This window comes from Coturnix japonica, unplaced genomic scaffold, assembly GCF_054131305.1.
Source record: "Coturnix japonica strain WE unplaced genomic scaffold, WE-NBRP24 Scf175, whole genome shotgun sequence".
In the NCBI taxonomy this organism is placed as follows: domain Eukaryota; kingdom Metazoa; phylum Chordata; class Aves; order Galliformes; family Phasianidae; genus Coturnix; species Coturnix japonica.
The window spans coordinates 326-14,889 of NW_028189078.1; the positions used below are offsets into that span (position 1 = coordinate 326).

General features: G+C 60.5%; 1 protein-coding gene across 1 annotated transcript in view; it reads right to left on the bottom strand.

The window, feature by feature from the left end:
* The window catches only part of LOC146751019 (histone lysine demethylase PHF8-like), a gene marked incomplete at its 3' end in the record, with an annotated part of 25,116 nt that continues 10,552 nt past the window's right edge, over positions 1 to 14,564 (bottom strand). Inside the window, exons 5-11 of the mRNA XM_085535770.1 lie at positions 13,122 to 13,282; positions 10,480 to 10,621; positions 5,629 to 5,815; positions 4,960 to 5,122; positions 2,739 to 2,826; positions 1,075 to 1,181; positions 1 to 95 (exon numbers count right to left, since the gene is read on the bottom strand). Coding sequence (XP_085391896.1) covers positions 1 to 95; positions 1,075 to 1,181; positions 2,739 to 2,826; positions 4,960 to 5,122; positions 5,629 to 5,815; positions 10,480 to 10,621; positions 13,122 to 13,282 — 943 coding nt within the window. The remainder of the gene's footprint in view (positions 96 to 1,074; positions 1,182 to 2,738; positions 2,827 to 4,959; positions 5,123 to 5,628; positions 5,816 to 10,479; positions 10,622 to 13,121; positions 13,283 to 14,564) is intronic.

Genomic DNA, 14,564 nt, shown 5'->3' on the forward strand with positions numbered 1-14,564 from the left:
CACCTCTCTCCGTGTCCATGCCCTAAAGGCAGCAGTGAGCGCCTTGGCTCCTTGCACCAAATAGGCCGCTGGGGGGCGACGGTTCTCACGGAGACCTGAAGAATGGGACCCCCAAGTGTGGGGCTGGGACCCATAGAATCCAACCAGGACCCACAAGTGTGGGGCTGGGACCCATAGAATCCAACCAGGACCCACAAGTGTGGGGCTGGGACCCATAGAATCCAACCAGGACCCCCAAGTGTGGGGCTGGGACCCACAGAATCCAACCAGGACCCACAAGTGTGGGGCTGGGACCCATAGAATCCAACCAGGACCCACAAGTGTGGGGCTGAGACCCCCAGGTCCAACCCAGACCCCCAGGTGTGGGGCAGGGACCCCCAAGTGTGGGGCAGGGACCCCCAAGTGTGGGGCAGGGACCCCCATATTCACCCCCAGACCCCAAGTGTGGGGCAGGGACCCCCATATCCCCCCCCAGACCCCCAGGTGTGGGGCAGGGACTCCCACATTCCCCCCCAGACCCCCAAGTGTGGGGCAGGGACCCCCATATTCCCCCCCAGACCCCCAAGTGTGGGGCAGGGACCCCCATATTCCCCCCCAGACCCCCAAGTGTGGGGCAGGGACCCCCATATTCCCCCCCAGACCCCCAAGTGTGGGGCAGGGACCCCTATATTCCCCCCCAGACCCCCAAGTGTGGGGCAGGGACCCCCATATTCCCCCCAGACCCCCAAGTGTGGGGCAGGGACCCCCATATTCCCCCCAGACCCCCAGCAAGTGTGGGCAGGGACCCCTATATTCCCCCCCAGACCCCCAAGTGTGGGGCAGGGACCCCTATATTCCCCCCCAGACCCCAAGTGTGGGGCAGGGACCCCCATATCCCCCCCCCAGACCCCCAAGTGTGGGGCAGGGACCCCATATTCCCCCCCAGACCCCCAAGTGTGGGGCAGGGACCCCCATATTCCCCCCCAGACCCCCAAGTGTGGGGCAGGGACCCCCATATTCCCCCCAGACCCCCAAGTGTGGGGCAGGGACCCCCATATTCCCCCCCAGACCCCCAAGTGTGGGGCAGGGACGCACCTCGGAAGGTGTCCAGCAGGTGTCGCCCCACGTACCAGCAGATGGTCTCGAAGTTGGGGAAGGTTCGTAGGGCTGGAGCACTCAGCCGCCGCTCCATCTCATACGCCCTGCGCCCCATAGCGCCCCATAGAGTCACACATAGCGCCCCACAGCGCCCCATAGCGCCCCATAGAGTCACACATAGCGCCCCACAGCGCCCCATAGCGCCCCATAGAGTCACACATAGCGCCCCACAGTGCCCCATAGCGCCCCATAGAGTCACACATAGCGCCCCACAGCGCCCCATAGCGCCCCATAGAGTCACACATAGCGCCCCACAGTGCCCCATAGCGCCCCATAGAGTCACACATAGCGCCCCACAGCGCCCCATAGCGCCCCATAGAGTCACACATAGTGCCCATAGCGCCCCATAGCGCCCATAGCGCCCCATAGAGTCACACATAGCGCCCCACAGCGCCCCATAGCGCCCCATAGAGTCACACATAGCGCCCCACAGCGCCCCATAGCGCTCCATAGAGTCACACATAGTGCCCACAGTGCCCCATAGCGCCCCATAGAGTCACACATAGCGCCCCACAGCGCCCCATAGCGCCCTATAGTCACACATAGCGCCCCACAGCGCCAAGCGCCCCATAGAGTCACACATAGCGCCCCACAGCGCCCCATAGCGCCCCATAGAGTCACACATAGCGCCCCACAGCGCCCCATAGCGCCCTATAGTCACACATAGTGCCCCACAGCGCCCCATAGCGCCCCATAGAGTCACACATAGCACCCCACAGCGCCCCATAGCGCCCCATAGAGTCACACATAGCGCCCCATAAGCGCCCCATAGCGCCCCATAGAGTCACACATAGTGCCCTACAGCACCCCATAGCGCCCCATAGAGTCACACATAGCACTCCACAGCGCCCCATAGCGTCAAACACAGCGCCCCATAGCGCCCCATAGAGTCACACATAGCGCCCCACAGCGCCCCATAGCACCCTATAGTCACACATAGCGCCCCACAGCGCCCCATAGCGCCCCATAGAGTCACACATAGCGCCCCACAGCGCCCCATAGCGCCCTATAGTCACACATAGCGCCCCACAGCGCCCCATAGCGCCCCATAGAGTCACAAATAGCACCCCACAGCGCCCCACAGCGCCCCATAGCGCCCCATAGCGTCAAACACAGCGCCCCATAGCGCCCCATAGCATCACACACAGCGCCCCCCATAGCGCCCCATAGCACCACACACAGCGCCCCATAGCGCCCCATAGCACCCCACAGCGCCCCATAGCGCCCCATAGCGTCAAACACAGCGCCCCATAGTGCCCCATAGCATCACACACAGCGCCCCATAGCGTCAAACAGCACCCCATAGCGCCCATAGCGTCAAACACAGCCTGACCCACACTGGGACGCACAGCGCCCCACATCTGCCCCATAGATCCCCAAATACCCCATAACCCCCTAATACTGCCCCATAGACCCCCAAATACCCCATAACACCCCCAATACTGCCCCATATCTGCCCCACAGACCCCCAAATACCCCATAACACCCCCAATACTGCCCCAATACTGCCCCACAGACCCCCAAATACCCCATAGAGCCCCATATCTGCCCCATATCTGCCCCATATCTGTCCCCCCCCCCCCATTAAGCCCCCCACCCACTTGAGCTGCATCCCGATGTTGAGGCTGTGCAGGAAGTTGCCCCCAAAGGCCAGACAGTCCACGGGGGTCAGCACCGCGTGGATCCAACCTGGGGGGAAACGGGATTAAATGGGGGGGGGTCCATAAATGGGGAGGGGAGGGGGGGGCTCAGATCCCCTGGACCCACAAAATGAGGCTGGGATCCCCCAATAACCCCTTTAGGACTCCCCAACCCCCCCCAAGACCCCTCAGGACACCCAAAATGGGGCTGGGAGCCCCCCAACAACCCCCCAGGACCCCCAATAACCCCCCCCAGGACCCCCAAAATGGGGCTGGGACCCCCCAAACCTCCCTCCAGGACCCCCAATAATACCCAATAACCCCCCCCAGGACCCCCAAACCCCCCTAGGACCCCCAATAACCCCTGCAGGACCCCAAATAACCCCCCAATAACCCCCCCAGGACCCCCAGTAACCCCCCCAGGACCCCCAATAGACCCCAATAACCCCCCCAGGACCCCCAAAATGGGGCTGGGACCCCCCAAACCTCCCTCCAGGACCCCCAATAGACCCCAATAACCCCCCCAGGACCCCCAAAATGGGGCTGGACCCCTAATAGCTCCCCCAGGACCCCCAATAGCCCCCCAGGGCCCTCAATAGCCCCCAATAAACCCCCCCAGAACCCCCAATAACCCCCCCAGGACCCCCAAAATGGGGCTGGGACCCCCCAAACCCCCCTCCAGGACCCCCAATAGACCCCAATAACCCCCCCAGGACCCCCAAAATGGGGCTGGGACCCCCCAAACCCCCCTCCAGGACCCCCAATAATACCCAATAACCCCCCCCAGGACTCCCAAACCCCCCTAGGACCTCCAATAGCCCCCCAATAACCTCCCTGCAGGACCCCAAATAACCCCCCAATAACCCCCCCAGGACCACCAGTAACCCCCCCAGGACCCCCAATAGACCCCAATAACCCCCCCAGGACCCCCAAAATGGGGCTGGGACCCCTAATAGCTCCCCCAGGACCCCCAATAGCCCCCAGGACCCTCAATAGCCCCCAATAAACCCCCCCAGGACCCCCAATAACCCCCCCCAGGACCCCCAAAATGGGGCTGGGACCCCCCAAACTTCCCTCCAGGACCCCCAATAGACCCCAATAACCCCCCCAGGACCCCCAAACCCCCCTAGGACCCCCAATAACCCCTGCAGGACCCCAAATAACCCCCCAATAACCCCCCCAGGACCCCAAAATGGGGGTGGGACCCCCAATAGCTCCCCCAGGACCCCCAATAGCCCCCCAGGACCCTCAATAGCCCCCAATAAACCCCCCCAGGACCCCCAATAACCCCCCCCAGGACCCCCAAAATGGGGCTGGGACCCCCCAAACCCCCCTCCAGGACCCCCAATAATACCCAATAACCCCCCCCAGGACCCCCAAACCCCCCTAGGACCTCCAATAGCCCCCCAATAACCCCTGCAGGACCCCCAGTAACCTCCCCAGGACCCCCAATAGACCCCAATAACCCCCCCAGGACCCCCAAAATGGGGCTGGGACCTCCCCCAGGACCCCCCCCATGTACCTGTGGGTATGAAGAGGGTCTGTCCCTGCCTTAGGGGGCAGTGGTAGCATCGATCCCCCAATAAAATAACCCCCCCAGGACCCCCAGTAACCCCCCCAGGACCCCCAATAACCCCCCCAGGACCCCCAATAGCCCCCAATAAACCCCCCAGGACCCCCAATAACCCCCCCAGGACCCCCAATAGACCCCAATAACCCCCCCAGGACCCCCAAAATGGGGCTGGGACCCCTAATAGCTCCCCCAGGACCCCCAATAACCCCCCAGGACCCTCAATAGCCCCCAATAAACCCCCCCAGGACCCCCAATAACCCCCCCCAGGACCCCCAAAATGGGGCTGGGACCCCCCAAACCCCCCTCCAGGACCCCCAATAATACCCAATAACCCCCCCAAGGACCCCCCAAACCCCCCTAGGACCTCCAATAGCCCCCCAATAACCCCTGCAGGACCCCCAGTAACCTCCCCAGGACCCCCAATAGACCCCAATAACCCCCCAGGACCCCCAAAATGGGGCTGGGACCCCCAATAGCTCCCCCAGGACCCTCAATAGCCCCCAATAAACCCCCCAGGACCCCCAATAACCCCCTCAAACCCTCCCAGGACCCCCAAAATGGGGCTGGGACCCCCAAAGACCCCCCCCAGGCCCCCCCCCCCCCATGTACCTGTGGGTATGAAGAGGGTCTGTCCCTGCCTTAGGGGGCAGCGGTAGCATCGATCCACCTGGTCCCCAAAGAAGAGCTGGCCCTGGTTACGGGATCGAGCCCAGGCCTCAAACAAACCCAGGTTGGCACTTGTGGGGCGGGCCAGGTAGTAGATCTGCTCACCCTATAGGGGATGTGGGGCACGATGTGGGGCAGGGCAGACAGTGGGACCCAGAGCTGCCCCATAGCTGCCCCAGAGAGACCCCATAGAGACCCCATAGCTGCCCCAAAAAGAACCCATAGCTGCCCCATAGAAACCCTATGCACATAGCTGCCCCATAGAGAGCTCATAAAGACCTCATAGAGTCCATACAGAGCCCATAGCTGCCCCATAGAGAGCCATAACCACCCCAAACCACCCCAAACCATCCCACAGAGCCCCACAGAACCCCATAACCACCCCTAACCACCCCATAGAGCCCCATAACCCACCCCATAGAACCCCATAGAACCCCATAACCACCCCACAGAACCCCATAGAGCCCCCATAGAGCCCCCATAGAGCCCCATAACCACCCCATAGAACCCCATAACCATCCCATAACCCCCCATAGAGCCCCATAACCCCCCCATAGAGCCCCATAGAACCCCATAACCACCCCATAACCCCCCCCCCATAGCTCCCCATACCCTGAGCACGTGGCACCAGGCGGACGCCCCCCCCCTGTCGATGTGGAAGTCGCTGTATCCGTCCTTGGCCCCCATCAAACAGAACTTCTGCAGGCTGGGCCGCTCCTGGGCCGAATCCCCCGGCCAAAGGTTCTCGACCCACGACAGCTTCCGCACGATGCGAGGGGTCTCCACCACGTTGGACAGTCTATGGGGCGAGATATGGGGGGTTAGGGGGCAGGGGGAGACCATAGGGGGGGATATGGGGTCATATGGGGGGTTAGGGGGAAGGGGAAGACCATAGGGGGGGATATGGGGTCATATGGGGGGATTGGGGGGGATATGGGGTCATATGGGGGGATAAGGGGCAGTTGGGGGGCAGGGGGAGACCATAGAGTGGGATATGGGGTCATATGGGGGGTTAGGGGGCAGGGGGAGACCATAGGGGGGGATATGAGGTCATATAGGGGGATTGGGGGGGATATGGGGTCATATGGGGGGTTAGGGGGCAGGGGGAGACCATAGGGGGGATATGGGGTCATATGGGGGGGATTGGGGGGGATATGGGGTCATACGGGGGCGGTTAAGGGGGAATAACATGGGGTTAGGGGTGTTAGGGGGCAAGGGGAGTCCATAGGGTGGGATATGGGGTCATATGGGGGGTATACAAGGGGTCTCCACCACGTTGGACAGTCTATGGGGGAGATATGGGGGGTTAGGGGGCAGGGGGAGCCCATAGGGTGGGATATGGGGCCATATAGGGGGGATTGGGGGGGGATATGGGGTCATATGGGGGGGTTTGGGGGGGATATGGGGTCATATGGGGTGTTAGGGTGCAGGGGGAGCCCATAGAGTGGGATATGGGGTCATATGGGGGGGATAAGGGGCAGTTGGGGGGCAGGGGGAGACCATATGGGGGGATATGGGGTCATATGGGGGTGTTAGGGGGCAGGGGGAGACTATAGAGGGGGATATGGGGTCATATGTGGGAGATCAGGGGGATATGGAGTCATATGGGGGTGTAAGGGGGCAGGGGGAGACCATAGGGTGAGATATGGGGTCATATGGGGGGTATGTGAGGGGTCTCCACCACGTTGGACAGTCTATGGGGGGAGATAAGGGGGGATATAGGGGGGTTAGGGGGCAGGGGGAACCCATAGAGTGGGATATGGGGTCATATGGGGGGTATACAAGGGGTCTCCACCATGTTGGACAGTCTATGGGGGGAGATAAGGGGGGTTAGGGGGCAGGGGGAGACCATAGAGGGGAAAATGGGGTCATATGGGGGGGATTGGTGGGGATATGGGGTCATATGGGGGTGTTAGGGTGCAGGGGAGCCCATAGAGTGGGATATGGGGTCAGTATGGGGGGGATAAGGGGCAGTTGGGGGGCAGGGGGAGACCATAGGGTGGGATATGGGGTCATATGGGGGGTATACAAGGGGTCTCCACCACGTTGGACAGTCTATGGGGCAAGATATGGGGTCATATGGGGGGGCTGGGAGGGGTTAGAGTCTATTGGGGCAGATATGGGGTCATATGTGGGGGTTGGGGGGGGTGAGAGTCTATGGGGGGAGATAAGGGGGGATATAAGGGGTTAGGGGGCAGGGGGAGCCCATAGAGTGGGATATGGGGTCATATGGGGGGTATGCGAGGGGTCTCCACCACGTTGGACAGTCATGGGGGGAGATATGGGGGGTTAGGGGGCAGGAGGAGACCATAGGGGGGGATATGGGGTCATATAGGGGGGATTGGGGGGGGATATGGGGTCATATGGGGGGGATTGGGGGGATATGGGGTCATATGGGGGGGATTGGGGGGGATATGGGGTCATATGGGGGGTTAGGGGGCAGGGGGAGACCATAGGGGGGGATATGGGGTCATATGGGGGGGATTGGGGGGGATATGGGGTCATATGGGGGGGATTGGGGGGGATATGGGGTCATATGGGGGGTTAGGGGGCAGGGGGAGACCATAGGGGGGGATATGGGGTCATATGGGGGGTTAGGGGGCAGGGGGAGACCATAGGGGGGGTATGGGGTCATATGGGGGCGGTTAAGGGGGAATAACATGGGGTTAGGGGTGTTAGGGGGCAAGGGGAGTCCATAGGGTGGGATATGGGGTCATATGGGGGGTATGCGAGGGGTCTCCACCACGTTGGACAGTCTATGGGGGGAGATATGGGGGGTTAGGGGGCAGGGGGAGACCATAGGGGGGATATGGGGTCATATGGGGGGGATTGGGGGGGATATGGGGTCATATGGGGGAAATCAGGGGGAATATGGGGTCATATGGGGGGAATTGGGGGGGATATGGGGTCATATGGGGGCAGTTAAGGGGGAATAACATGGGGTTAGGGGGGTTAGGGGGCAGGGGGAGCCCATAGGGGGGGATATGGGGTCATATGGGGGGATTGGGAGGGATATGGGGTCATATGGGGGAAATCAGGGGGAATATGGGGTCATATGGAGGGAATTGGGGGGGATATGGGGTCATATGGGGGTGGGATATAGCAGGGCTAAGGGAGTTAGGGGGCAGGGGGAGACCATAGGGGGGGATATGGGGTCATATGGGGGAGATCAGGGGGGATATGGGGTCATATGGGGGGTTAGGGGGCAGGGGGAGACCATAGGATGGTATATAGGGTCATATGGGGGGTATACAAGGGGTCTCCACCACGTTGGACAGTCTATGGGGCAAGATATGGGGGGTTAGGGGGCAGGGAGAGACCATAGGGGGGGATATGGGGTCATATAGGGGGGATTGGGGGGGATATGGGGTCATATGGGGGCGGTTAAGGGGGAATAACATGGGGTTAGGGGGGTTAGGGGGCAGGGGGAGCCCATAGGGGGGGATATGGGGTCAGTATGGGGAAATGAGGGGGAATATGGGGTCATATGGGGGGATTGGGGGGGTCAGGGGGAGCCCATAGGGTGGGATGTGGGGTCATATGGGAGGGTTAGGGGGCAGGAAGAGCCCATAGGATGGGATGTGGGGTCATATAGGGGGGGTCGGGGGGGTTAGTGGGCAGAACCCCATAACCCCCCATAGTCCCCCCCCATAGACCCCATACCCCCCCCCATATCCCCCCATACCGCGTGTCAGAGAACTCAATGGGGCAGAGCTGCAGCACCCTGTCCCCCCCATAGCCCCCCATAACCCCCATAGCCCCCCCATAGACCCCATAGAACCCCCCCAGCCCCCCATATCTCCCCCACAGACCCCCATAGAACCCCCCCAGCCCCCCATATCTCCCCCCATAGACCCCCATAGAACCCCCCCAGCCCCCCATATCTCCCCCCATAGACCCCCATAGCCCACCCATAGACCCCATAGAACCCCCCCAGCCCCCCATATCTCCCCCCATAGACCCCCATAGCTTCCCCATAGACCCCATATCCCCCCATAGCCCCCATACCGTGTGTCAGAGAACTCAATGGGGCAGAGCTGCAGCACCCTGTGCCCCCCATAGCCCCCCACAGACTCCACAGAACCCCCCCAGCCCCCCATATCTCCCCCCATAGACCCCCATAGCCCCCCCATAGACCCCACAGAACCCCCCCAGCCCCCCATATCTCCCCCCATAGACTCCCATAGCCCCCCCACAGACCCCATAGAACCCCCCAGCCCCCCATATCTCCCCCCATAGACCCCATATCTCCCCTCCATATCCCCCCATACCGCGTGTCAGAGAACTCAATGGGGCAGAGCTGCAGCACCCTGTCCCCCCCATAGCCCCCCATAACCCCCATAGCCCCCCCCACACAGACCCCATAGAACCCCCCCAGCCCCCTATATCTCCCGCCATAACCCCCATAGCCCCCCCCACACAGACCCCATAGAACTCCCCCAGCCCCCCATATCTCCCCCCATAGACCCCCATAGCCCCCCCATAGACCCCATAGAACCCCCCCAGCCCCCCATATCTCCCCCCACAGACCCCCATAGCCCCCCATAGACCCCCATAGAACCCCCCCAGCCCCCCATATCTCCCCCCATAGACCCCCATAGCCCCCCCACAGACCCCATAGAACCCCCCCAACCCCCCATATCTCCCCCCATAGACCCCCATAGCCCCCCCATAGACCCCATAGAACCCCCCCAGCCCCCCATATCTCCCCCCACAGACCCCCATAGCCCCCCCATAGACCCCATAGAACCCCCCCAGCCCCACATATCTCCCCCCACAGACCCCCATAGCCCCCTCATAGACCCCCATAGAACCCCCCCAGCCCCCCATATCTCCCCCCATAGACCCCCATAGCCCCCCCACAGACCCCATAGAACCCCCCCAGCCCCCCATATCTCCCCCCACAGACCCCCATAGCCCCCCCACAGACCCCATAGAACCCCCCCAGCCCCCCATATCTCCCCCCACAGACCCCCATAGCCCCCCCACAGACCCCATAGAATCCCCCCAGCCCCCCATATCTCCCCCCATAGACCCCATATCCCCCCATAGACCCCATACCGCGTGTCAGAGAACTCAATGGGGCAGAGTTGCAGCACCCTGTCCCCCCCATAGCCCCCCCATAGACCCCATAGAACCCCCCAGCCCCCCATAACCCCCATATCTCCCCCCATAGCCCCCCATAGCCCCCATACCGCGTGTCGGAGAACTCAATGGGGCAGAGTTGCAGCACCCTGTCCCCTCCATAGCCCCCCTATAGACCCCACAGAACCCCCCCAGACCCCATAACCCCCATATCTCCCCCCATATCCCCCCATAGCCCCCATACCGCGTGTCAGAGAACTCAATGGGGCAGAGCTGCAGCACCCTGTCCCCCCCATAGCCCCCCACAGACCCCATAGAACCCCCCCAGCCCCCCATATCTCCCCCCATAGACCCCATATCCCCCCATAGCCCCCATACCGCGTGTCAGAGAACTCAATGGGGCAGAGCTGCAGCACCCTGTCCCTCCTGGCCCCACACAAATAGGACACAAAGTCCCCCAGCTTCATGCTGAGCTTGGCCTGGCGCCCCACATCCAGCACCTCCACCTCCTTGTCTGCTCCTTTGGGGGGGGGGGGAGACAAAAACACACACATTAATGGGGGGGGGGGGGGCAATGAGACCCCAAAGACTTAATGGGGGGGAATGAGACCCCAAAAACTTAATGGGGGGGGGCAATGAGACCCCAAAGACTTAATGGGGGGGGCAATGAGACCCCAAAGCCTCAATGGGGGGGCAATGAGACCCTAAAGACTTAATGGGGGGGGCAATGAGACCCCAAAGCCTCAATGGGGGGGGCAATGAGACCCTAAAGCCTCAATGGAGGGGCAATGAGACCCTAAAGACTTAATGGGGGGGCAATGAGACCCCAAAGTCTCAATGTGAGGGGCAATGAGACCCCCAAGACTTAACGGGGGGGGCAATGAGACCCCAAAGACTTAATGGGGGGGCAATGAGACCCCAAAGTCTCAATGTGAGGGGCAATGAGACCCCCAAGACTTAACGGGGGGGGCAATGAGACCCCAAAGACTTAATGGGGGGGGCAATGAGACCCCCAAGACTTAACGGGGGGGGCAATGAGACCCCAAAGCCTCAATAGGGGGGCAATGAGACCCCAAAGTCTCAATGTGGGGGGCAATGAGACCCCAAAGACTTAATGGGGGGGGCAATGAGACCCCAAAGCCTCAATGGGGGGAAGGTTGGGGGGCAATGAGACCCCAAAGACTTAATGGGAGGGAGGCAATGAGACCCCAAAGCCTCAATGTGGGGGGCAATGAGACCCCAAAGCCTCAATGGGGGGGCAATGAGACCCTAAAGACTTAATGGGGGGGGCAATGAGACCCCAAAGCCTCAATGGGGGGGCAATGAGACCCCAAAGCCTCAATGGGGGGGGCAATGAGACCCCAAAGCCTCAATGTGGGGGGCAATGAGACCCCAAAGCCTCAATGGGGGGGCAATGAGACCCTAAAGACTTAATGGGGGGGGCAATGAGACCCCAAAGCCTCAATGGGGGGGGCAATGAGACCCCAAAGTCTCAATGGGGGGGGCAATGAGACCCCAAAGACTTAATGGGAGGGAGGCAATGAGACCCCAAAGCCTCAATGGGGGGGCAATGAGACCCCAAAGCCTCAATGGGGGGGGCAATGAGACCCCAAAGCCTCAATGTGGGGGGCAATGAGACCCCAAAGCCTCAATGGGGGGGCAATGAGACCCTAAAGACTTAATGGGGGGGGCAATGAGACCCCAAAGCCTCAATGGGGGGGGCAATGAGACCCCAAAGTCTCAATGGGGGGGGCAATGAGACCCCAAAGACTTAATGGGAGGGAGGCAATGAGACCCCAAAGCCTCAATGGGGGGGCAATGAGACCCCAAAGACTTAATGGGGGGGGCAATGAGACCCCAAAGCCTCAATGTGGGGGGGCAATGAGACCCCAAAGACTTAATGGGGGGTTAAATGAGACCCCAAAGTCTCAATGGGGGGGGCAATGAGACCCCAAAGACTTAATGGGGGGGGCAATGAGATCCCAAAGCCTCAATGTGGGGGGCAATGAGACCCCAAAGACCCAATGGGGGGGGCAATGAGACCCCAAAGCCTCAATGTGGGGGGGCAATGAGACCCCAAAGACTTAATGGGGGGGGGCAATGAGACCCCAAAGACTTAATGGGAGGGAGGCAATGAGACCCCAAAGCCTCAATGTGGGGGGCAATGAGACCCCAAAGACTCAATGGGGGGGCAATGAGACCCCAAAGCCTCAATGTGGGGGCAATGAGACCCCAAAGTCTCAATGTGGGGGGCAATGAGACCCCAAAGTCTCAATGTGGGGGGCAATGAGACCCCAAAGCCTCAATAGGGGGGCAATGAGACCCCAAAGACTTAATGGGGGGGGCAATGAGACCCCAAAGCCTCAACAGGGGGGCAATGAGACCCCAAAGTCTCAATGGGGGGGGCAATGAGACCCCAAAGACTTAATGGGGGGGCAATGAGACCCCAAAGACTTAATGGGAGGGAGGCAATGAGACCCCAAAGCCTCAATAGGGGGGCAATGAGACCCCAAAGACTTAATGGGGGGGGCAATGAGACCCCAAAGACTTAATGGGGGGGGGCAATGAGACCCCAAAGTCTCAATGGGGGGGGCAATGAGACCCCAAAGTCTCAATGGGGGGGGCAATGAGACCCCAAAGACTTAATGGGGGGGGGCAATGAGACCCCAAAGACTTAATGGGGGGGGAGGTTGGGGGTCTTTCGTGGGGGGTTATGGGATGATAAGACCCCAAAGCCTCATTGGGGGGGGTGGAAGGTGGGGGGGGGGGCAATGAGACCCCAAGGCTTCAATGGGGAGGGAGGTTGGGGGGTCTTTTGGGGGGGGTTATGGGATGATGAGACCCCAAAGCCTCATTTGGGGGGGAGACTGGGGGGGGGGGGGCAATGAGACCCCAAATGTGGGGCAGGAGGGCTTTGGGGGCACCCTTTGACCCTTAAACCCCCCCTAAAGTGCCCCATAGCCCCATTTTAGGGTCATTTAGGGTCAGATTTGGGGTCAGATCCCCCCCCCGCAACTCACCCACGTAATGCTCGACGTCTCTGGGTCCAAATGTGGGGGGGGGCAACGTCATCCCCAGCCCCTCCTTCCTGCCCACCAGGATGGGGGCGCTGAAGCTCTTCTCCTCCAGGTACTCCACAGTCAGCTGGGCCCCACTGGGCTTCAGCAGCACCTCGTCTGCGCTGGGGGGGGATATAGGGCGGTTATGGGGGGGATATGGGGGGATTATGGGGTCTATAGGGGGGTTATGGGGTCTATAGGGCGGTTATGGGGTCTATAGGGGGATTATGGGGTCTATGGGGTGGTTATGGGGTCTATAGGGCGGTTATGGGGTCTATAGGGCGGTTATGGGGTCTATGGGGGGATTATGGGGGGGATATGGGGTCTATGGGAGAGGTTATGGGGATCTACGGGGGGATATATGGGGTCTAAGGAGGGTTCATGGGATCTATGGGGGGATATATGGGGTCTAAGGGGGGTTTATGGGATCTATGGGGGATATATGGGGTCTAAGGGGGGTTTATAGGATCTATGAGGGGATATATGGGGTCTAAGGAGGGTTCATGGGATCTATGGGGGATATATGGGGTCTAAGGAGGGTTCATGGGATCTATGGGGGGATATATGAGGTCTAAGGAGGGTTCATGGGATCTATGGGGGGATATATGGGGTCTAAGGGGGGTTTATGGGATCTGTGGGGGGATATATGGGGTCTAAGGAGGGTTCATGGGATCTGTGGGGGGATATATGGGGTCTAAGGAGGGTTCATGGGATCTGTGGGGGGATATATGGGGTCTAAGGAGGGTTCATGGGATCTGTGGGGGGATATATGGGGTCTAAGGGGGGTTTATAGGATCTATGGGGGGATATATGGGGTCTAAGGGGGGTTCATGGGATCTATGGGCGGATATATGGGGTCTAAGGAGGGTTCATGGGATCTATGGGGGGATATATGGGGTCTAAGGGGGGTTTATAGGATCTATGGGGGGATATATGGGGTCTAAGGGGGGTTTATGGGATCTATGGGCGGATATATGGGGTCTAAGGGGGGTTTATGGGATCTATGGGGGATATATGGGGTCTAAGGGGGGTTTATAGGATCTATGGGGGGATATATGGGGTCTAAGGGGGGTTTATAGGATCTATGGGGGGATATATGGGGTCTAAGGAGGGTTCATGGGATCTATGGGGGGATATATGGGGTCTAAGGGGGGTTTATGGGATCTGTGGGGGGATATATGGGGTCTAAGGAGGGTTTATAGGATCTATGGGGGGATATATGGGGTCTAAGGAGGGTTCATGGGATCTGTGGGGGGATATATGGGGTCTAAGGAGGGTTTATAGGATCTATGGGGGGATATATGGGGTCTAAGGAGGGTTCATGGGATCTATGGGGGGATATATGGGGTCTAAGGGGGGTTCATGGGATCTATGGGCGGATATATGGGGTCTAAGGGGGGTTTA